Genomic DNA, 22326 nt, shown 5'->3' on the forward strand with positions numbered 1-22326 from the left:
TTTATTATTAGCCAAAGAATGACTCTCCAAATTGTGATTGGCCTGTCAGTCGACCCTAGCTGTTGGGACACTTGTCACGCAGGCATGAAAACGAAAAATCTCAGCCAGTTGCTTTCAGCTGCGGCGCGCGGGCATTTTCGGGGTTAGATGGTGAATATGTCATCACGCCACAGCGTCGGGCCGCTCTGCTCGCCAAGGCCCCGCTGCTGCCTGCCAGACACCTGCCATTATTACCACGTGCGCAGCAACTGACGGATGTGCGTCTCACCTCATAACTGGCTCGCGCTGCCAGAGACATTGTCCTTTGGAATGCAGTTTATAAGTCAATGCCTAAATACAAAACATAGGACAACGAGGCTAGCAGTCCATGATACGTACCATAATTGACAATAAATGCACAAGCTGCCTTCTGCAAAGTTCTTTACATAACAGGGAAAAGGGAGTCTTGTATATGGCCGGTATGAGTAAACGTCACATTCTTAGGACCTGTGTGTTTTGGCTGGAATTTGCTGCTAGTGAGGATAATTTGTAATGAAGTTAGGTGGTCGTGGAAATGTAACAGCAGGCGAGCTCTGAGGCAACCATCTTTAACTCCTCCTAGGGAACTACCTTGCATGACGTCACCCCCTTCTCCAATTTGAAGGTATCTTCCTCATCAGCCCCCAAGAAAGAGATAAGGATGTTTGCTTCAAGGGGCCACATTCTATTACACTTTCAAGACCACCCCACTCCCTCACTGCTTCATCACAAGTCCCCCTCACTATTAGCAGCTACGCCCCCTCCCTCAACCCCCCCCCCCCCCCAGAACACATGTTCTCTGGGAATGCGATTACTCTTGCCGACCATCTACAAAGCTCCCTTTCCCATTCATGCACCTCCCAGAATCCTCTGGTTTGTGTATTTGTTATAAGTAATACTAAATAGAAATAGCAATATGTATTCAGTAATTTCAGGCTATACTCCACAAACTATAAGAATATATTTTACGCATGAATGTTGTGTACGATAAGATATACCAACAGCTAAAATACAAAAGTCCTCTTTTTAGCCCCTCACCTGCATGCAGTGATGCTAAGTGTCATAATCAGTGCTTCGTGAATTCCCTCTCTGGTGACCACTGAACAAATCTCTAAACGTACAAGTACATGCCTGCAATTTGCACCGAACGAAAGCAAAGACCAGATCAACCTGTTAGTGATAGTCATGTTGCTCTGTCAGGCTAAGGTGAGTTGTGCCTGGGGACTGATGAAGCCGTGAATCCACTCAAAGGAGGCTGATGAACTGCAGGAGTGACAAACAGGAGACCTAGATACTGCCAGTGTGTCAGGGAGCCCTCTACAAGCTTCCCATAGAACTGTCAAGAGCATGTTTTTGTGCAGCACCATGCAGGAAACATTGAAGGCGCGAGCATCATCAAATGAATGACGCATATAGGATGACGTGGGCGGGGTAATTCAATGCAAAGGAATAGGAAGTATTTGCAATGCTCCCTTTAGTAGAGAAGCACCAATTGGCAATACTCATGTCACGGACACGCTTACTCAGAACTTGCATGTCACCGCCAGAGGCAGTCTGGGATCCCCGCTAACGTACATCTGAGCAGTGCATTCATTTTACCGCTCCTTCAGTGGTCTTGTCCACAGTGGCAGAACTCATCTGGCTGCATGTGAGGCAACAGCATCCAGTACAGTTGAAGAGTCGAGTGTCGTCCAGTGCACCAAAGCGGGAATGGGTTACAGACCAGTATGGGACACTCTACTGGGGCGGTAGGTATGACACAGGGCACATGATGGGCTGGGGAACAAGATGCAAAGTCTTCTTGGTTGGATTTTGTACAATATTGCATTTTAAAATGTTCTTTTTCAGCTAGTTTGAAACTTCATTGATAACACACATTTGCTGTCCAATACGCTCCTGGCATATTGAGCACCTACTTATCTATAAATTATCATAAGCAGTGAGTGAAGATTCAGAGAGTCACCATATAACATTTTACAGTTTGGTCTTCAGATGTTTTGGACAATTTCTGTATAGTACCTAAAATTTCAGTCACCAGTGAAAAGATCCTCTCATCTATGGCTACTGACAGCCCATGTACCATTCACTCATTCAGCAGTGACAACTTGAATATAGCACATGCATCTGCTATACCTGCTGCAGTCACTGTTGCCTGCAGTTCTACCCGTTTTCTGTCACGTGACAATCATTCACCTGTAGCAATGGACAGGACAGAGAGTGCAATATATAGTCACTTCTGGCAGAATCCATGGTTGCTGCTGTCTTTTCATGTCGTATTCTGTTGGGCTGCTTGCGTAATATTTGATGTTAAATAGAATAATTCATGCACATTCATTGCAAGAACAGAGTGAGATATTCCCTTTGCTTGATTAAGCCAAACTATTTGCAGGAACCACTCTTGTATCACTTGAGGAGAGCGAGAGAAATCATCAGAATAAATCATCTTCGGAGAAAACACCAATTGGTCACCAAGTTCTGGTCTGACTGATGGCACACATACATTTGAAATAACATAGAGTTCTTCATTGGGTAGTTGAACCTCTAAAACTTGGTCTTTATTCTTCCACCTAAAACAAAACTGGTGCATCATTCACTTGTTGTTTTCACTCATCGCCCGGCCACCATCACAATGTTGATTTCCACTGAAATTACCAGCAGAAACAGCATTTGCCTGGACCTGCAGGACTCACTCATAGGACACCTTCAAAAAGTTCAAAACATGAGTTTGTCTACTCACCAAAAGGTGCAAACACCACTGTATTTCTCTTGGCTTGTAAGACTTTCACTGGTTCCCAATGACAACAAGAATCACAGTCAAGACATCAAGCATTGCTCAGCCGCACTTCAGAACAGTTACTGCATTACATTTGTTCCATAATGTCTTGAATGACACGTTATCACCACGGATTCTCCACAAGGTCCACAGAATCCAGGCGTCTCATGATCCCCACTGCACACAAATCCCAAGCACCATGAAAGCTGGAGATCCTGCTCCTACATCGATGCCACACTCTGGAGCTTTCTGCCAGGTGCGACCAGTGGAGCTGATGAGCTCTGAGCTCCAGAGTTACACTCCACACCCGGCTATTGGCCCAAAAAGTCCTTTAGCCTCCTGCCAACATTCATCTTGGATCAGGAACGCTGAGGCCATATGTTAGCATGCATGCACTATATACCAAGAAAACAAACATAGGTACCGCCATGCATGGGACCCACTCAGTGAGCGCAGCTTTAGTCTGGTCAGTTGCAACGCTGTGCTGCTCAGGCCTGGCTCCTCCCTTTAGTCCGTCGTCTCATTGGCAGTCTCTGCCACACTCTCTTTGTGCAAGTAAAGTAAGTGGTGACCTGGCCAAACAGGATGTATGATGTTACAACGCAGGCTATTACAACGCCTGCCTTTACAACGCGGTTTTTACATCGCATATCTTTACAACGCATAGCGCTTAGAGGTGCTGGATAGTGAAAAGTTTAATTTTCTATTCCAACTCCAGTCCCCGTGGACACTAGGGAAGGTGTTGGATAGAAAATTAAACTTATTCCCTATCCTAGAGCGCCCCCCAGCGCAATGCGTTGTAATGGTTTGCGTTGTAATGACCGCGTTGTAATGGTAGTGCGTTGTAAAAGTTTCGTTGTAAAGGTTGTTCACCGGCCAAACACGATACTGACCCAAGTAAAAAGCCCAAACCATACAGATTGTAGGAGATATTGATAAGTTTTGTGTAAACTGATAAGGAATTGAGATACCAGAACCAAGGGATGCCCTCCAGCAGAGTACTGTTAGTGGGCTCATATCTTTTTTTCTCATAAATTGCAGTTAACATGGCTTGAGTTGTATGTCAACTCTACTTTTTCTAACATGGTACATTTTGTGAGCACAGTGTGTTCTTGGTTCTGATACCAATTGTCAGTTTCTTTGCAATTACTACAGTGGCGTCGTGAACCCGCCCCCTTCACTTTCACAGCTTAAGCGGGGGTGGTGTTGACATCTATGGATATTTATGAGCTTGTTCTGTCTGCAGAAAAACACACAAAAAAAGGGAAAACCGTAACAGAGGTCTGGAGTGGGAAGCCAATAACAGTAAAGGAGGCCTAAAAGGAGAAATGATGAGAGAAAGAGAATGAAGGAGTGTGCAGGGGGCGTGGCTTCAATTGGTGCAGCAGGTGCAGGTGCACCAGGACTCCGAGGCTTAAGCGGCCCACTGAACCCTGTTTATTGCTGTATTTTATTCATCAAATGGCAGAGGGGGGCCCATTTATTTACTTACAGTGCAGCCCATAATACACTGGTTAAGGTACTGACAGTATGAGAGAGATGGCCGTAAAGAAGAATGCAATGAAGAACATATAAAAAGAAGAAAGAAACTGTGACAAGTAGGAAGGGCAAAAAACATGAAAAGATGGATGCAAGAGTGAAAAGGATTGATGGATGGAATGTAAAACAACATTGGTTTGGTGGGTTAAAGAGTGGCTGGAATTATGAAAGGCTGGATAAATGGATGAATGGAAGTGTGGATGGATGGGTGAATTGATAAATGGAGAGAGAAATGATGGATGGATGGATGGATGGAAAAGAAGGGATTCATGGATTGGAAAATGATGAATGAATGGCAGGAAGTGTGATTGGAAGGATTGAAGGATGGGTGGAAGAGAGATGATGAAAGGGTGGATAAACCAAATGATGAAGGAAAGAAGGATGATAGATGGACGGAAGGTGGGATGAAGAGACCACATATAGTGTGAGTAGGGCTTACTCGCTTCCCTCACCCCTGGGCATTAGAGATACAGATCAAATGGGGGTATTTTAATTTTCTGGTTACTCCCTTGAATTACAATACAGTATACATGAGTGTTTTGGAGATGTGCTGTAAAGTAGAGCGTTGCTATGGCATTGATGATGTAGTATTATCGCCTGTTTTCTCAGTTTTCTACAAGTGCCATAAAACCTTTTGTTAGTTTCTGATTCGTTGTAGGAATGGCTTCCTTTTATCCTGATATTTAGTTTCTTTACAGTCTTCTTACTGTGTTTTTGTTGATGTTGTTTGTATTTGACTAAATGTAACATTTAATTCTATTTCCAAAGGCTGGGGAAAATTTGCACGGCTAACGAGAGCCCTTACAAGCAGCCGGGGAGTACTACAGCAGCTCGCGCCGACAGTCCATAAAGGAGAAAATGTACATAAGCATTCCCGACTGGCTGAGGTAATTTCTACATTTTTCTGTAAATTAAAGCTTGTAGCACTGTTGTTGGTACAAGCTCATGAAACTGTGAATTCTAAAGATTGTTGAAACCTTCCATTAATGTAGCAGTATACATTGCATTAATGTAGCAGTATACATTGCATTAATGTAGCAGTATACACTGCATTAATGTAGCAGTATACACCTTTTTTCCCTGAGGTTATTCAGTCCCTGTTTTGGGTTTGCCCAGCTAGTGTTCCTCACAACAGTTTATCTTGTTAGGAGGCGGAGGCTGACTTGTTTATACCTGTATGAGGTACAGGTGGGTGAGATGGCTCCATGTTATTATCTTGGCGCTTGGTCTAAGTGATTTGCTAAGGACTGCAGACTGGCTTGAAATCCCCATGACCAAAAGATGTACTGTTTGGAGCAAATTGTTACAAGTGTGTTAGGGTCTTGATTGTGGAATGCTCTTCCCCTGGACCTCAGGAAATCCGAGGGGTCATCAAGTTTGAAAGGAGAAAGAACACCTTTCTCTTCTAGCCATTTTGCTTATTCTGCATTCCACGTGGATTGTGTGTGTCCCACCAAATGTCTTTAACTGGACTGAAAGGGAGAATGTATTGCTTACGAGGATCCATAATGGAGCTTGAATCATGCTGAATCAGAGTTTTATTCACACAGATCTGTCTCTCCAAACCCAGCGTTGTACTTCTTCTTCATTTTGTGACTATGCAGGAATGTTTCCTCATGGACCAGTAGAATGCATGGCATGGTTTTGTCAGTGACACAAGATGATGTGTCTTGTGAGTGGTAACACAGATGATTATTTCTCGTAGCTGACATGTCTAAAGATAGGAATCTGTCTTGCGATTTCTATCTGGAGAGCTTGTTTCCAATGTCCTTGATTTGTGAAGGGGCAGTGAATTGCTCCTTGCTAAGTCTGTGCTTAGAACCATTGTGCAGTGTATTTTTACAAAAATAAATATCAGAAAGGCATTTGCACCTCATGTCCAGTATAAAATGTGCTCCTATGCAGCCATGATGGTGACAACTGTTTGCAATAAGGCAAATATATTTTTTTAAACGAATGGTATATCTACTACAGTGTTAGTTTACGACAAATCTGTTGAGAGTGCCGCTGTACCAGCTAAATTAAATTATTTTTATAGTTTTTTGTAGCACAAACTCGACCCAGAGGTATTGGAGTGCTTTACATGAGCACCAGTTACATTACACAAGGACACATACATTTTTTGGGTCGAGCCTAGGCAGCGCACATGCTCAGTCTGCAAAACCTGTTGTTATCTCCTCTATCGGCTTTTGACATGCACATGAATTGCCAATTGTTCGTTGTTGTGCCATTTAGAAATACAGTGTTTTTATTGGTGCATTTGGTCTGATTCTCTCACTTTTGTGTGCTAATTTCACTCATTGTTTGTTTGTGTTGGCCATCCCAATAGGGTTCCTCCTGGTCATCCTGATCTGCCTTTTTATTTTGTGGGTTATCAACATCGTTTTAGGCTTTCAGGCCGTTTCACGGAGCAATGCTCTGTTCCGCACCTGCGAAGTGGCAATTTCTGGTAACTGTTGAGCTGTGCCAATAGCTCTAACTAAAAAAAAATGTGATACCTAGTGCATTTCTAATCCCTGTTTTTGGTAGGTACGGGGAGTTTAAGTGATTTGCCCGGAATCACAGGATGTTGAGCCGATGCCGAGACTCAAACCTGGTTCTTCAGATCCAAAGTCGGCAGCTCTGGCTAAGTCAAAAGAGAGAAAACAAGGCACGACAGAAGGGCCTAAATATTTATCCTTGCTCTTGCATGAGAGTCATCACAATGGAAAGCTAAGTGAGACCCATGTAGGAATGCTTAAGTTTATTACCAAGAGTTTATGGACCCCTGTAGATGAAATTACAACCAATGCACAATTTATTGTTTCACCTTTTGGTATGTAACGGCTCCCCTCAATAATGCAAAGACACTGACCTACTTTGATAAACCCGAACCAGAGCTCTGGCAATGTATTCATATCCTCTTTTATCCCTCGTTTCTGCATAATTTTTAATCGACATATGATATTTTGACGTGTGTGCAGATGGGAAGAGCGAATCAGCACTTGGCTCCTCTTGTTCTTCCATAAATCTGAATCTATTTTGTTTTTAAATTGGGATATTTAATAATTTGGTTAGTCGGCTGTAAATACCCACACAAGTTTGGCGTAGCTACTCAATGTTCAAATGCGAGTGGTAACTTGAAGGAGATATTTCTTCCACGTGCATCCAAAAAAGTAACATTTGCTAAGCAGCACATGTTGGTGCACCAGGCTGAAGAGCTGTGTTTAAAAGAGGTAACCCCAGCTTTATGATTACCTTGGCATATTGAACACTTTTCAAAACCCAAATATGCATAAACATTTTGCACATCTGCCTATGGTTAAAATCTGAAATTGAATCTTGAAGATGTCTTCCCCAAACCCCTCTAAAAAGACAATTACACTGATTTCGAGTTTGTTGGACTCTCTGATTCCAGCTGGGTGGTCACTCAGACCCAATCTTTGTCATTGACCCAAGGGGAGTTTACAGCCTTTGAATTACTGAATTACTACACCTGGAGATTCCAGGCCACACAGAATGGCTAGTGCCAGAATTTCACCTCGATTTATCCCTCTGGGTGGAATACTGTCATTCGTTATTTGGTCATTTTGTTGAAAAAGTATGTTTTGTACACAGGCTGCAGAACTCTTGGTTGTAAAGTATGACATTTTGGCATAACCTCACTTTATTAACTTTTGTTTGGAAAATCCTACAAACGTCAAGCATTCATCATCTTGATACATATCTCTGACAAAACGTATGGAAATATTAACATTTTATTATTCCTTGACCATATCTGATGTATCATTTTGCCTGCCTCAATTTGAATCAGTGTTAGTGAAAGGGCTAATCATCTTCCTAGGCAGAATTCCTAATGGCTTACTCCTAAGAGTCCCACTTTAAACTCCATCTTCCTGTGGCCAACTGCCCTACTTTAAAGCTTTGCAGTACAGTGAGGTTGATACCGGTACTTCCATTGAAAGGGGCCCTCACATGTTCCTTCTGTGTAAAATGGATCGCAGAGCTACAGCAGATAACATCCCAGCATGGAGGGAGCTGGGACCTGCAGGTGTAGGGATTTTCTTTGGTCCTTTGGACACAGGAATTGGTTGTCTTAGGTGAATAATGGAATGAGCTGGAGAGCAGTTTGGGGGGTTCAGTGGCTGTGACGTTGGTCGGCTACAGTGCAAAACACTGTGGGGTTGCTTTGTACTGTAGTACCTTTCTGAAGCTTAACCTGGCCACACTAAAAATGTTAGGCAGGGAAATTATGGAAGATTTAGTTAAATTTGCTAAGTTGTTGCCAATCTTATACTGAGTTTGCATTTTAAAAACTGCTGATTGGAGGCTGTTAGTGGGAGCTGTCTGGAACAGAAGAATGAATCAATGAGTGGATGATTGAATGAAAAGGCTTATAAAGCGCACAGCCACTCAGCGTGTCCCGGCGCTAGAGAAGATGATTTTTCTACTGCTTGCAGAAGACTTTTCATCTTCCTTATTGTGGAGAGAAATTTAATTACAGGTTCGTCTTCAATCTCTAGGCCTGGACAGCTGCTCCAAGTCATATATCCTCTTGCTAAGCCCCAATGTTAATAGAGAACCAGCTCACATTAACCAGGGGAGTTGGCTTTCCTGTTGTATGTCTGTCTTAAAGCTGAAGCATACAGAGGGTCCTGTAGAAAGAGGAAGCTGTACCGCCCTGGAAGAGAACCAGTGGACCAGTGTGTGGTAAATATTTTACCGTATCATTTTTGCCATATAATTACAAGTTCAAGAATAGCTCAATATAATGAAAGGCAGAGTCCGGGGTGTCTGAGTCTGAAAGGGCTTTAATTCAGAAATGACTCGAGTCAATGGAGATCTATTCCATCAATACAAGGGTTCGGGCATGCAAGGGAAGATGTCAGGAAAGATGTCAACGATTTATTCACAGTACATGGCATATATAGTAAAATGACACAATAGCATTGCATACAGTAGGCGTGACAAGTGAAATGTATATGATAAGAACACATGTGCGTAGCAAAAAGGCGTGAACATGGGTGTGCACAGAGGCGTGAACTAGAAACGTCACAGAAAAGTGTCATAAGTAGGTGGATGCTAAGTGAATTCTTGCAGAGTCAGCTGAAACCTATGGCCTGGATGCGCGCGCAGCTAATATGACGTGTGATTGACGTGCGTCTGGAGGAAGCTAAGAGTCTGACTTTTAACACTAGTGGAGGGGACATAAGTCTGGCATGTCAGATCGACCTGTTCCTGAAACATATCTGATATCTTGTGTTTGGAGGATGTTTATACTGGAGGAAAAGGTCTTTCGGGCAGAGGCTATGCTACACTGAATGTATGCGTGTCTAGGTGCAGATGCGCGGAGCCAGGGCCTACCATGGTAATGGGAGCAATGAATTACATGAGGAGGACAGGAAGGCTTGGCCCTTTACTCTGCAGTCGGGGAGCTGTTTACTTATTTTACTAGACAGGAATGTGTTTTCGAGGAGGCTGAGCTGGCTACGCTGATAACTTGAAGGCAAAATACTGTTTTTGGCAGGCAGAGCAGGCCGAGCCGGGCACCGCTCGCCTGGCAGGAAGTAAGGCAGAGGTCAGGGATGCATTTCATCTCCACGTTGTAGCTTTCGGAGACAGAGACGGAAAAGTGGTTCAATGGCAGGAATCAAGGCCTAACTCGGCAGAGCCAGGAAAACGTGAAAGTGCACCATGTAAAGACGGTGGCACAGCATACTTAGGAACTGAATTTTCAATCCATTCATGGTGGATCTGAAAGAGGACATGTTAACGTTGGACGCAAATGTATTTGCGTCTTCAAATTCGGTTGCGGAGGGAAGTTACATGCACTTTAACTCGTACATGGAGACGATGGGGTACTCGTTAGGGGACATAACTGACCATAAAAATTCCAATTACCTCATTCCCTCCTTGTCCCCTACGGACCCATTAGGATATATCTATTTTCATGAGACCATCTATTTGTTCGTATAACATCATTTGTTCTTCTTTCTTTAATCGGGAATGGGAACGTGAACTTGAGTGTGGAATACAAACTGTGGCGCACAAGCCGCAAATCGCTGGCCCACATTGAAGACATAAACAGCAACTGAATACAATGGACAATATTATCCCTAGGAATGACAATAGCTTCCATCCCCAGGCTGTTACTACACCCCAGAGCCAACCGGACCAAGTCCAGGAGCCTGGGTTCTGGTGTATCTGATGGGCAATTTCGTGAAGTCTGGTGATGGCCTTATAGACCGAAGACGCGTTATTAGGAATAAACACGCAACAACTGGATCCGATGACTCTACAAGCCCCGCCCCTATCGGCCAGGATGACGTCAAGGACAAGGCGGTTCTGAAGAACAACAAGTCTCATAGCAGACTGCTCCTCTGTTAAGTTGCCCAAAGCTGAAGTAGTCTCATTCACTACTGCTTCGAGAGTTCTGGTTAATTTGCGTATCAATTTACTATTGGACACTGTGCCTAAATAGGGAAAGAATCCTTTATTGAAATCTGTATATTGTTCCCATGCGTTTCAGTATAATCAACTAATGGAAGGTCTCTTTTGTGCCTAACATGAATGAGACGGGAATTTCTGTGGTAATCAGGAGGAGCTAGAAAAACAGGTGGTAGTAGGAATGCAATGTAACAGGTACCATCCCAGTCTAGGGGTAAACGTATATAAGCTGTATGGCCACAAACGAAATAGGAATGGCGGGTAGCTTTGAATGTAGACTTGCCTTTATCACTGAATTCGATCACAGTAGTACATTCACTATGACCTAGGTGTACTGAACCATTCTTTCTGACACATAATTCACCTTTGACTGGTAATACTGACATAGTGGGTAAGTCTGGACTGGTTTCTGACTGAACATTTAGAATCATGAGGTTGAGTGTAAAATTGCCTAATCCATACACTTCGTTTTCTAGGTCGGTCCCTGTCCTTTGGGGAAGACCCTCCTTGTCTGGGAAACATGCCTTATTCATAACTGCGTTCAGATTTCCCCATACCCAACTGCCCTGGAAAACTATGAAATCAGCATCTACAGAATTAATTAAACTAAACCATGCACCGCAGGAACCATTGTGTGTAAACGGATACGGAAAGAGGGGCAGAACTCCCTGGTATTTCTGATAGGGAGGGAGTCGGCCACATATCCAACAATTGGTAGCATTGCTAGTCTGATGGGAATGGTGTAACATACTGATGAATGAATTGTTGCGCAGCGCAAGTCGATAAGATAGTTCATGTGGAGGTAGCTCACTAAACGTGTGTTCTGCAGTGTCATTAGAAAAAGAATGAGCAATCGGAAAATACATGTACAACATCAAGCTGATGGCAATTAACGTAAGACTCAGAAAAAACATAATAATCAGGGTGCAGATGCACCTACTACGGAGATTTTTACAGTAACGATTTCTTTTCATGATCTCCTGTCTATCTCTCTCTCTATTTGGATCTAGCTTGTACATTGTCAGAAACTGCCTAACCGCTTCACCCGAGGGGGACTTAAACAATTAAACGGTCTGACTTACTAGACCTCAGTTTTTGTCTGTACTCCTCTTGGGGAGTTTTCTCTCGAAAAGGGAGTTTAGTGTCTGTCTTTGGTACGTGAGAGTTCTGGGAGTCAGGGCTTGGCGAAAGTCCATGAAATTTTTTAACGTGACTGGAATGTACCCAGCCCTTCCTCCCCTCTAGCTTTACTGCAGTCCGGGTTGTTAACAAAACAATCTTCGGCTCCTTCCAGCGGGGCTCCAAAGGGCTCGTCCTATCGAAATTCCGAACAACAACAGTATCCCCCGGGACCAGTGCATGTGGCTTCACCTCAGAGTTGTCTGGGAAGGCTGCAGCAACCTGTGAACGACAAGATTGTAGTGCAGACATCAAGGAAGCAAGGTAATCTGTCAGCATAGTACTTTCGACATCGGTTATTTTTCTCGGCAGAGGCGTCCCCCACATATTAGGAGGTCTACCGAAGACCACCTCATACGGAGATAGCCCTGTCCTGGAATGGGCTACCATTCTCATATAAAACAGTGCAACTGGTAATGCTACTATCCAATCTACGCCTTTCTCTTTACACACTTTAGCAAGTCGAGTTTTCAGAGTCTGATTGTGGCGCTCCACGAGACCTGCTGCCTCTGGATGCCGAACACAGTGAAACTTCCACTGGTACCCCAATAGAAGCGAGACCTGCTTCATCAGTTCAGACGAGAATGGCTGACCGTTGTCTGAATACACGACACGGGGCAAACCGTATTGAGGGAAGAACTCACGAACCAGCTGCCTGGCAGTGGTCGGGGCAGTGTAATCTGGGACGGGATATGCTTCTGTCCATCGGGATAGGGCACATACAACTACGAGGACATACTTGAATCCTCGACATCTGTCCATCTGGATATAATGCATCTGGAGGACTTCAAAAGGATAGTCAGGAGGATGAAATCCACCTTGCTCTACGGGAATCCCTTTTCCTGGATTGAACTGACAACAGATCATGCAGGTACGTACTTTCTGTTTTGCTGCTGCTCGTAAATGTTTGTTGAACCAGAGATTCTGTAAACTGTCTAACATGGCTTTTTCACCTAAATGTGCTGGGCTATGTGCAGTGTTGATGATAACTTGAACCATAGAGTCGGGGAGGAACCATGTGGTTTTTCCCCTCGTCATCCAACCTTGATCTGTCTGGACCCCTCCTTGTTCAGCCCATTTCTTGATTTCGTCTGGAGTAGCATGTGTCTGTATGTCAATGACATCTAGAGCGGGGTCCCTGACTGTCATGCTGTGTGTCAGTGATGATACATCAGTCTTTGTCATGTCAGTCGTCTGTGTATGAGTCTGTGCTGTATATTTCGCTGTCTGATCTGCAAAGTCGTTACCCTGGGAAATCTTGTCTGTTACTTTCGTATGTGCCTTGCACTTCACGACGGCTATGGCTGTAGGCAAATGTATTGCTTCTAACAGTGCTTGAATGAGGGGACTGTGCTGGATTTTGGCTCCGTGAGAGGTCAGAAAACCTCTCTCTTGCCAGAGGACACCGAAGTCGTGTACGACTCCGAATGCATAACGTGAATATGTGTATATGTTTACTTTCTTGTTCTTGGCTAGTATACAGGCTTGGGTCAGAGCAATGAGCTCTGCTGCTTGTGCTGACAGGGTGTCAATACGATGTGTTTCTATGACTTCAGTTTCAGTGGTCACTGCATATGCGGCCACTAGCTCTCCTGTACTTGTTCTCATACATGAACCATCCACATAGAGTGTTAGGTCTGGATCGGGTAATGCGACATCTGTCAAGTCTTGTCTGGGTTTCGTAACTGTGTCGACTACATCTACGCAGTCATGTGGAGTAGGATCTGTTGTGCTCGAAGGTAAAAGTGTAGCAGGATTCAGTGTATTACAACGTCTGATTTCTATGTGTGGTTGGAATAATGTCAGTTCATAACCTGTCAGTCGTGCTATAGTCAAGTGTTGGGTCTGTGTTCTGTTTAGAAGAACTTCCACAGAGTGTGGAACCTGTACTGTCATTTGGTGTCCCAATACAATGGAATCACTTTGTCTGATTGCTAGGGCTGTCGCTGCAACTGATTTCAAGCACGCAGGCAAGGCCTGGGCTACTGGGTCCAATGTGCTCGAAAAATAAGCACACGGTCTATATTTGTCTGCTTGAAGCTGAGTGAGAACCGACAATGCTGTGCCATCGCGTTCTGTGACAAAAAGTGTAAAAGGTTTGCTGTAACATGGTGTCGCTAAAACAGGTGCTTGACATAAGGCTTTCTTTAATTCGTCAAAAGCTTGTGTGTGTTCCTGAGTCCAAGGGAGGACAGTCGAAGACGCTGCCTCTTGTGTTGTCAACTGTATGAGTGGTTTAGCTAGAAATGCATATTGTGGGATCCATTGTCTGCAATAGGAAGTGAGTCCAATAAAGGCTTGTGCTTCTTTCTGTGTCTTGGGTTGTGGAAGATGTGCAATTAACTGTATACGATCTGGTGTCAGCTGTCTCCCCTCTTTGGACAGCAAGTGCCCAAGGTACACAACTTGCTGGGCGCAGAATTGTAGCTTTGAAGGAGACACCTTGTGTCCCTTGTCTGCCAAGAAAAACAAAACTGTCAGTGATGCTTGTTCACATTCTGGTTCACTTCGGGCGGTGATCAGTAGATCATCGACGTACTGTAATAGGGCAGTATTGGGAGGCATGTGAATATCGTCAAGTTGTCGTTTCAGTGCTTGGCTGTAGATGCTGGGGCTTTCTGTGAATCCTTGAGGTGTGCGTGCAAATTTGAAGCTTTGACCATTTAAACAGAATCCGAAAAGATACTGGCTTTCCGGATCAATGGGGACACTAAAGAAGGCGTTCTTCAGATCAATTACAGTAAAGAACGTCGCCTCTGAATCAATAGCTGTCAATAAGGAAGAGATATCCGGGACCACAAGATACTGGGGCACCACGCATTTATTCAATTCGCGTAAATCAATAATCAGTCGATAGACTGGAGGTGTATTTGGATCAGTACGTTTAAGAATCGGAATGATAGGAGAATTACAAACATTTGAGTCGGTTTCTACAACCACTCCTTGTGCAATGAGCTCGTCAATGATTTTCAGTAAAGCCACTACAGCATCTGGTGGTAACTTGTATTGTTGGATACGGGGTAGTATAACTCCTGGCTTGAGTGTAACACGGTACGGTGTAATGTGCATACAACCTACATCAGTGGGGCCTTTCGCCCATAAATGTGCAGGAACATTCTGTAACCTGGGATCAAAATCTCTCAACACATAATGGCCCTTGAAGTCACGAAGGAACAGCCTGACTCCTTCCGGAGAACAACAAATTACAGCTCCTAGAGCTTTCAGTGTTTTTATACCAAGTAAGTTTTCTGGACATGATTTTGTGAGCAATAAATCAGTAGTTCGGGACAACGGACCAACTGCAAGGGGCACTGGTTTCGATACTTCATTAACAATAGGCTTTCCTGAAAATCCAAGGGAAACATTCTGTGAGCCTGAGAGGGGTGCCCCTGGAACCTCTTCATGACTGATGGTTGTTCTGCTTGCCCCTGTGTCAATCAAAAACTTTCTATCTTTCCCTAATACCTGGCTGTGTACGTAAGGACCCTCTTGATCTACAGGAACCTCTATAAGGGGCAAGCCAACCTCCCTCTCTAGGCTGTTTCATGTGTACTGCTGATAATCGGGGTAATCAGATTGGGCATACTGGTACATCTGCTGTGTGACATGTTGAGTCGTGGCAATGGGTTGGGGCTGTGGTACCGCTACGGCCTGCTGTGGAACATGCATAGGTTGTACATTTTGTGGAACATGCTGCTGGACCTGATCCTGTCTGGGCGGACGTGGTCTCTCTTTGGTTTTACCTGTGGCGATATTGTGTTTCAGAACCGTACATTTGTTTACATAGTGACCTGGCTGTTTACAATAGTTGCATGTCCCTTTAACGGGAGCCGCTGAATTATTTGAATGTGTCGCGCCCTTTTTCTGACCATCTGCTGGAACTGACTGAGCAACTAACATTTTCATTTTCGTGTCTTTCATGCGTCTCTGTTCGTGATCATGTTCCTCTCTAATTCTGTTCTGGTGATATTGTAACATTTGTAACATTTGGGAAGGCGAATTGGCTTGCCATGTGCTCTCAACTTTCAGTACACGGTTCTTAACCTGGGGCAATTAATTTTCGACTAATTTGGATACAAAAAGGTGTGGATATGACTCGCTACTTGTTTTCAGGCCACTATTAATAGTAAAACATTTCTCAAATCGGGAATAAAAATCACTAGTGTCTTCATCGGGTTTCTGTTTGCAGGCTGAGATCGCATCCCAGTCCTCCTTTTTAGTTGCTAACAATCTTGGCAAAACCTGTACTAACAATCCTGGTAATGCTTTAGTTTTGTCCCCAAGACCTAAACCTGGGGTTCGACCAGTTTCTTCGGTTTCTAATTCAGCCCAAATAATCTTTTTGTCTCCCACCTCCCATTCTTTTTCTTTGAGTTTCTCGTAAATACCGGCAGGCAACAATACTTTCAAAATTTTCATAATGTCGGGATAGGTGTAATCCCCCATGAGTAACATGTCTTTTATTTCACGGTGAAAACCTGCGGGGTCTTTATCATGACTTGGCACTATTTTCTTAATTTCTAATAATTCCATTTTAGTTATAGGCGTGTATACGAACACACGTTCAACGGTATTATCGTCTTTCCTGACTGGATGTACTTCACGTAAAGGATTCTGTTTGTCAAAGTTATATGATTGCCTTACTGGGGGTGGAACGGAAACAAGATGTGGAGTCAAGAACGTTCTATATTTGTGACGCTGTTCTAGAATTGTTTCAATTAAATCGGTACCTAGACCTCTCCATCGTCTCAGGAGTAAGTCTTGCAATAAACTATATAACGGACCTGGATCAGATGCTTGATTTTCATACTGTATGATGAGGTGTTGTGTCATGTATATACCAGCTAGTCGCTGTTCTTCTGGAGTAAGACTTAAAAACGTTTGCACTACTGAATCGTCTTTATATATACTGTCATCCCCGGCCCACTGTACTGCGGACCGGGCTAGTTCCTGATCACGTAGGGTATTGAGTTCTTGATAACCTATCCTTTCTTTTAGTACTTTGTCAGTCATCTGGAATACGTGTTCAAGGGTACATCGCTCTGGTATCGGACAAAGGTAACGTTTCTTGTTTTCGAACGTTTCTTGTTTACGAATGGGTCTATCGAAGGGCCTATCAAAAGGATACGGTCTAGGGAGTTTCTCTCTACCTACATATGCCATCATTTTTCTATTTGCCTGTTGCGAGGTTTCTGCTGGATTCTCTGGGTCTTCCTCCTGCGAGGAGTCCTGATCGTCTGATTCAAGTGGCTCTTCAGATTCTCGACGGGCATGTATTACTATTATTTCTTTACGGATCTTTCTAACCATAGCATGTACACATTTCTCTTTATCATGTTTACCCTCAGAAATATTCTGGCTCCATCTGGTCAATCTATTCATCTCATCTTGTGGAAAACCTGCCTGATCTTGTTCCCTTATTAAACAATTAACCAAAAAGCGCATGATTAAACCTTTGTTCTCAACTTTCTGACGTGACATGGCGTCACCAACAGACTCCGGTCTTTCTCCTGTTCTAATAAAATGATACATATTGTCTAGATGTTCTGGCATTTCTGGCAGTAAAACTAAATAATCGGTAACACGTCTTAAACGTAGGGATGCTAATAACATGGGCCCTGTTCTACCAGGCACTGGATCATATCTGCAATCAGTAAGCTGTTCTTGAAGTTTTTCGGCTGGAGCTCCTTTAGGTGTTCGTGACATTGCGAGATCTCTCATTGTTATACGTTGTAACTGTGGCGGGGTACGGAAACCTCCTCTAGCACCTCCTGAGGCGGAGGCTTGAGCATAACCTGACTGTAGGGTCGGTATTTGTGGCGGGATTGGACCCTGGGCAAAAGGATTAAGTGGATGAATACCACCAGGGAAAACTACCGGGGAAGCGACAACAGGTGCAGGAAGTGGTGGAGGATGTGGAGCAGGATGTGGTGCGGGTGGAGTTTGCTGTTGCGGACCTGGGGGTAGATGATCGTGGGGTAGGTTGTCAGTAGGTGCAGGTGGTACGGGTACATGGGCAGGTGCATTAGTATATGCGGGAGCTACATCGTCTAAATAGGAAGAAAGGAAAATGTCTCCGGGGTCGCTTCGGGCAGGCCCTCGGCCAGAACTGGATACAGTCCTGTCACAATGGCATTACTCTGTCTGTCGTGTTGTTCCATTCTAACTCGTTCTCCTTCTTCTATTAGTTCTTTTTCTTTGGCTTTTTCGGAATCCTCTCTACTTTTCTCTGCTTTTCTGAGTGCTTTCTCTGTTCGTCTATGTGATTCTTTACGCCACAACTCAATTGCATCTTTCTGTGACTGTCTAGCTTTCTTTTTCCACAACGCTTCTTCTACTCTCATGATGCACTCGGCATCCCATGTCCCAGTAACGGGCCATCTCTGATTCTCTGCTAAGTCTTTCGTGTATTCCACCCACAAGTCGAGATATAATATGGCATCTAAGCCGTGCTTGTGGTACATAAAATGACCAGGAGTGTCCCTGGGTGGGATGGGAACAGCTTCCTCAAGTATCCCTTTTCTAGTTCCTATCTGTCGTAATTTCGAGAATAAAGGCATTACTGCTTCCAAAATGGACACGAAAACAATGAACACAATATAATATGCAAACAGTCACTCATACCACGACATTAAACACATTGAAACATTTCGAACATAAATTGACAACCCACTAATTCTATAACGAGAACAAAATTGAACCGTTGAATACAGGAATTACTCGATATACTGCTAAACAGTACAGATACACTGCTAAAACAGTGCAGACCGGGTCTGTGTACCCAAACCTGTCTTGACCGGATACAAATCAATGCACCCGTCTTGATGCGTCCCCAGCAACGGTACTCACCGGGAAGCACGGAACGGAAGGCCTCAGAAACTCGACTGGACTGGACTGACATCACCGCTTCTGCTGCGCACTACGCATGCGCCTCGGCACTACAGGTGGGCCTCTCGCCACCTCGGACGCTGCTCCCTCGGCTGGGCTCTGGTCGGGATCCTCCGCACTCCTCACCGCCTCGTCTGGATGTCGATCGCAGTCTCCGTCACCTCCGTGGGCCTGAGGGAGATACAGGAAATCCTGCAGATGCGCTTGGGGTCCGTCACGGCTGTGGCAGGGGGCTAGGCCTGCGACGCATCACCGGCGCGTGGGGTGGGGGAGGGGTGCCTGTTCGGGCGCCAAATTATGTGGTAAATATTTTACCGTATCATTTTTGCCATATAATTACAAGTTCAAGAATAGCTCAATATAATGAAAGGCAGAGTCCGGGGTGTCTGAGTCTGAAAGGGCTTTAATTCAGAAATGACTCGAGTCAATGGAGATCTATTCCATCAATACAAGGGTTCGGGCATGCAAGGGAAGATGTCAGGAAAGATGTCAACGATTTATTCACAGTACATGGCATATATAGTAAAATGACACAATAGCATTGCATACAGTAGGCGTGACAAGTGAAATGTATATGATAAGAACACATGTGCGTAGCAAAAAGGCGTGAACATGGGTGTGCACAGAGGCGTGAACTAGAAACGTCACAGAAAAGTGTCATAAGTAGGTGGATGCTAAGTGAATTCTTGCAGAGTCAGCTGAAACCTATGGCCTGGATGCGCGCGCAGCTAATATGACGTGTGATTGACGTGCGTCTGGAGGAAGCTAAGAGTCTGACTTTTAACACTAGTGGAGGGGACATAAGTCTGGCATGTCAGATCGACCTGTTCCTGAAACATATCTGATATCTTGTGTTTGGAGGATGTTTATACTGGAGGAAAAGGTCTTTCGGGCAGAGGCTATGCTACACTGAATGTATGCGTGTCTAGGTGCAGATGCGCGGAGCCAGGGCCTACCATGGTAATGGGAGCAATGAATTACATGAGGAGGACAGGAAGGCTTGGCCCTTTACTCTGCAGTCGGGGAGCTGTTTACTTATTTTACTAGACAGGAATGTGTTTTCGAGGAGGCTGAGCTGGCTACGCTGATAACTTGAAGGCAAAATACTGTTTTTGGCAGGCAGAGCAGGCCGAGCCGGGCACCGCTCGCCTGGCAGGAAGTAAGGCAGAGGTCAGGGATGCATTTCATCTCCACGTTGTAGCTTTCGGAGACAGAGACGGAAAAGTGGTTCAATGGCAGGAATCAAGGCCTAACTCGGCAGAGCCAGGAAAACGTGAAAGTGCACCATGTAAAGACGGTGGCACGGCATACTTAGGAACTGAATTTTCAATCCATTCATGGTGGATCTGAAAGAGGACATGTTAACGTTGGACGCAAATGTATTTGCGTCTTCAAATTCGGTTGCGGAGGGAAGTTACATGCACTTTAACTCGTACATGGAGACGATGGGGTACTCGTTAGGGGACATAACTGACCATAAAAATTCCAATTACCTCATTCCCTCCTTGTCCCCTACGGACCCATTAGGATATATCTATTTTCATGAGACCATCTATTTGTTCGTATAACATCATTTGTTCTTCTTTCTTTAATCGGGAATGGGAACGTGAACTTGAGTGTGGAATACAAGCTGTGGCGCACAAGCCGCAAATCGCTGGCCCACATTGAAGACATAAACAGCAACTGAATACAATGGCCAATACTATCCCTAGGAATGACAATAGCTTCCATCCCCAGGCTGTTACTACACCCCAGAGCCAACCGGACCAAGTCCAGGAGCCTGGGTTCTGGTGTATCTGATGGGCAATTTCGTGAAGTCTGGTGATGGCCTTATAGACCGAAGACGCGTTATTAGGAATAAACACGCAACAACTGGATCCGATGACTCTACAAGCCCCGCCCCTATCGGCCAGGATGACGTCAAGGACAAGGCGGTTCTGAAGAACAACAAGTCTCATAGCAGACTGCTCCTCTGTTAAGTTGCCCAAAGCTGAAGTAGTCTCATTCACTACTGCTTCGAGAGTTCTGGTTAATTTGCGTATCAATTTACTATTGGACACTGTGCCTAAATAGGGAAAGAATCCTTTATTGAAATCTGTATATTGTTCCCATGCGTTTCAGTATAATCAACTAATGGAAGGTCTCTTTTGTGCCTAACATGAATGAGACGGGAATTTCTGTGGTAATCAGGAGGAGCTAGAAAAACAGGTGGTAGTAGGAATGCAATGTAACAGGTACCATCCCAGTCTAGGGGTAAACGTATATAAGCTGTATGGCCACAAACGAAATAGGAATGGCGGGTAGCTTTGAATGTAGACTTGCCTTTATCACTGAATTCGATCACAGTAGTACATTCACTATGACCTAGGTGTACTGAACCATTCTTTCTGACACATAATTCACCTTTGACTGGTAATACTGACATAGTGGGTAAGTCTGGACTGGTTTCTGACTGAACATTTAGAATCATGAGGTTGAGTGTAAAATTGCCTAATCCATACACTTCGTTTTCTAGGTCGGTCCCTGTCCTTTGGGGAAGACCCTCCTTGTCTGGGAAACATGCCTTATTCATAACTGCGTTCAGATTTCCCCATACCCAACTGCCCTGGAAAACTATGAAATCAGCATCTACAGAATTAATTAAACTAAACCATGCACCGCAGGAACCATTGTGTGTAAACGGATACGGAAAGAGGGGCAGAACTCCCTGGTATTTCTGATAGGGAGGGAGTCGGCCACATATCCAACAATTGGTAGCATTGCTAGTCTGATGGGAATGGTGTAACATACTGATGAATGAATTGTTGCGCAGCGCAAGTCGATAAGATAGTTCATGTGGAGGTAGCTCACTAAACGTGTGTTCTGCAGTGTCATTAGAAAAAGAATGAGCAATCGGAAAATACATGTACAACATCAAGCTGATGGCAATTAACGTAAGACTCAGAAAAAACATAATAATCAGGGTGCAGATGCACCTACTACGGAGATTTTTACAGTAACGATTTCTTTTTATGATCTCCTGTCTATCTCTCTCTCTATTTGGATCTAGCTTGTACATTGTCAGAAACTGCCTAACCGCTTCACCCGAGGGGGACTTAAACAATTAAACGGTCTGACTTACTAGACCTCAGTTTTTGTCTGTACTCCTCTTGGGGAGTTTTCTCTCGAAAAGGGAGTTTAGTGTCTGTCTTTGGTACGTGAGAGTTCTGGGAGTCAGGGCTTGGCGAAAGTCCATGAAATTTTTTAACGTGACTGGAATGTACCCAGCCCTTCCTCCCCTCTAGCTTTACTGCAGTCCGGGTTGTTAACAAAACAATCTTCGGCTCCTTCCAGCGGGGCTCCAAAGGGCTCGTCCTATCGAAATTCCGAACAACAACAGTATCCCCCGGGACCAGTGCATGTGGCTTCACCTCAGAGTTGTCTGGGAAGGCTGCAGCAACCTGTGAACGACAAGATTGTAGTGCAGACATCAAGGAAGCAAGGTAATCTGTCAGCATAGTACT

General features: G+C 44.4%; 1 protein-coding gene across 4 annotated transcripts in view; it reads left to right on the forward strand.

The window, feature by feature from the left end:
* KCNH1 (potassium voltage-gated channel subfamily H member 1) overlaps nt 1-22326 on the forward strand; it is a 1530898-nt gene that overhangs the window by 428185 nt on the left and 1080387 nt on the right. For all 4 annotated transcript variants that reach the window (XM_086927835.1, XM_086927836.1, XM_086927833.1 and 1 more), the window contains one exon: nt 5099-5217. In XM_086927835.1, the coding sequence (XP_086783961.1) occupies nt 5099-5217 (119 nt within the window). The remainder of the gene's footprint in view (nt 1-5098; nt 5218-22326) is intronic.

This window comes from Lissotriton vulgaris, chromosome 6 (genome assembly GCF_964263255.1).
Source record: "Lissotriton vulgaris chromosome 6, aLisVul1.2, whole genome shotgun sequence".
Lineage (NCBI taxonomy): Eukaryota > Metazoa > Chordata > Amphibia > Caudata > Salamandridae > Lissotriton > Lissotriton vulgaris.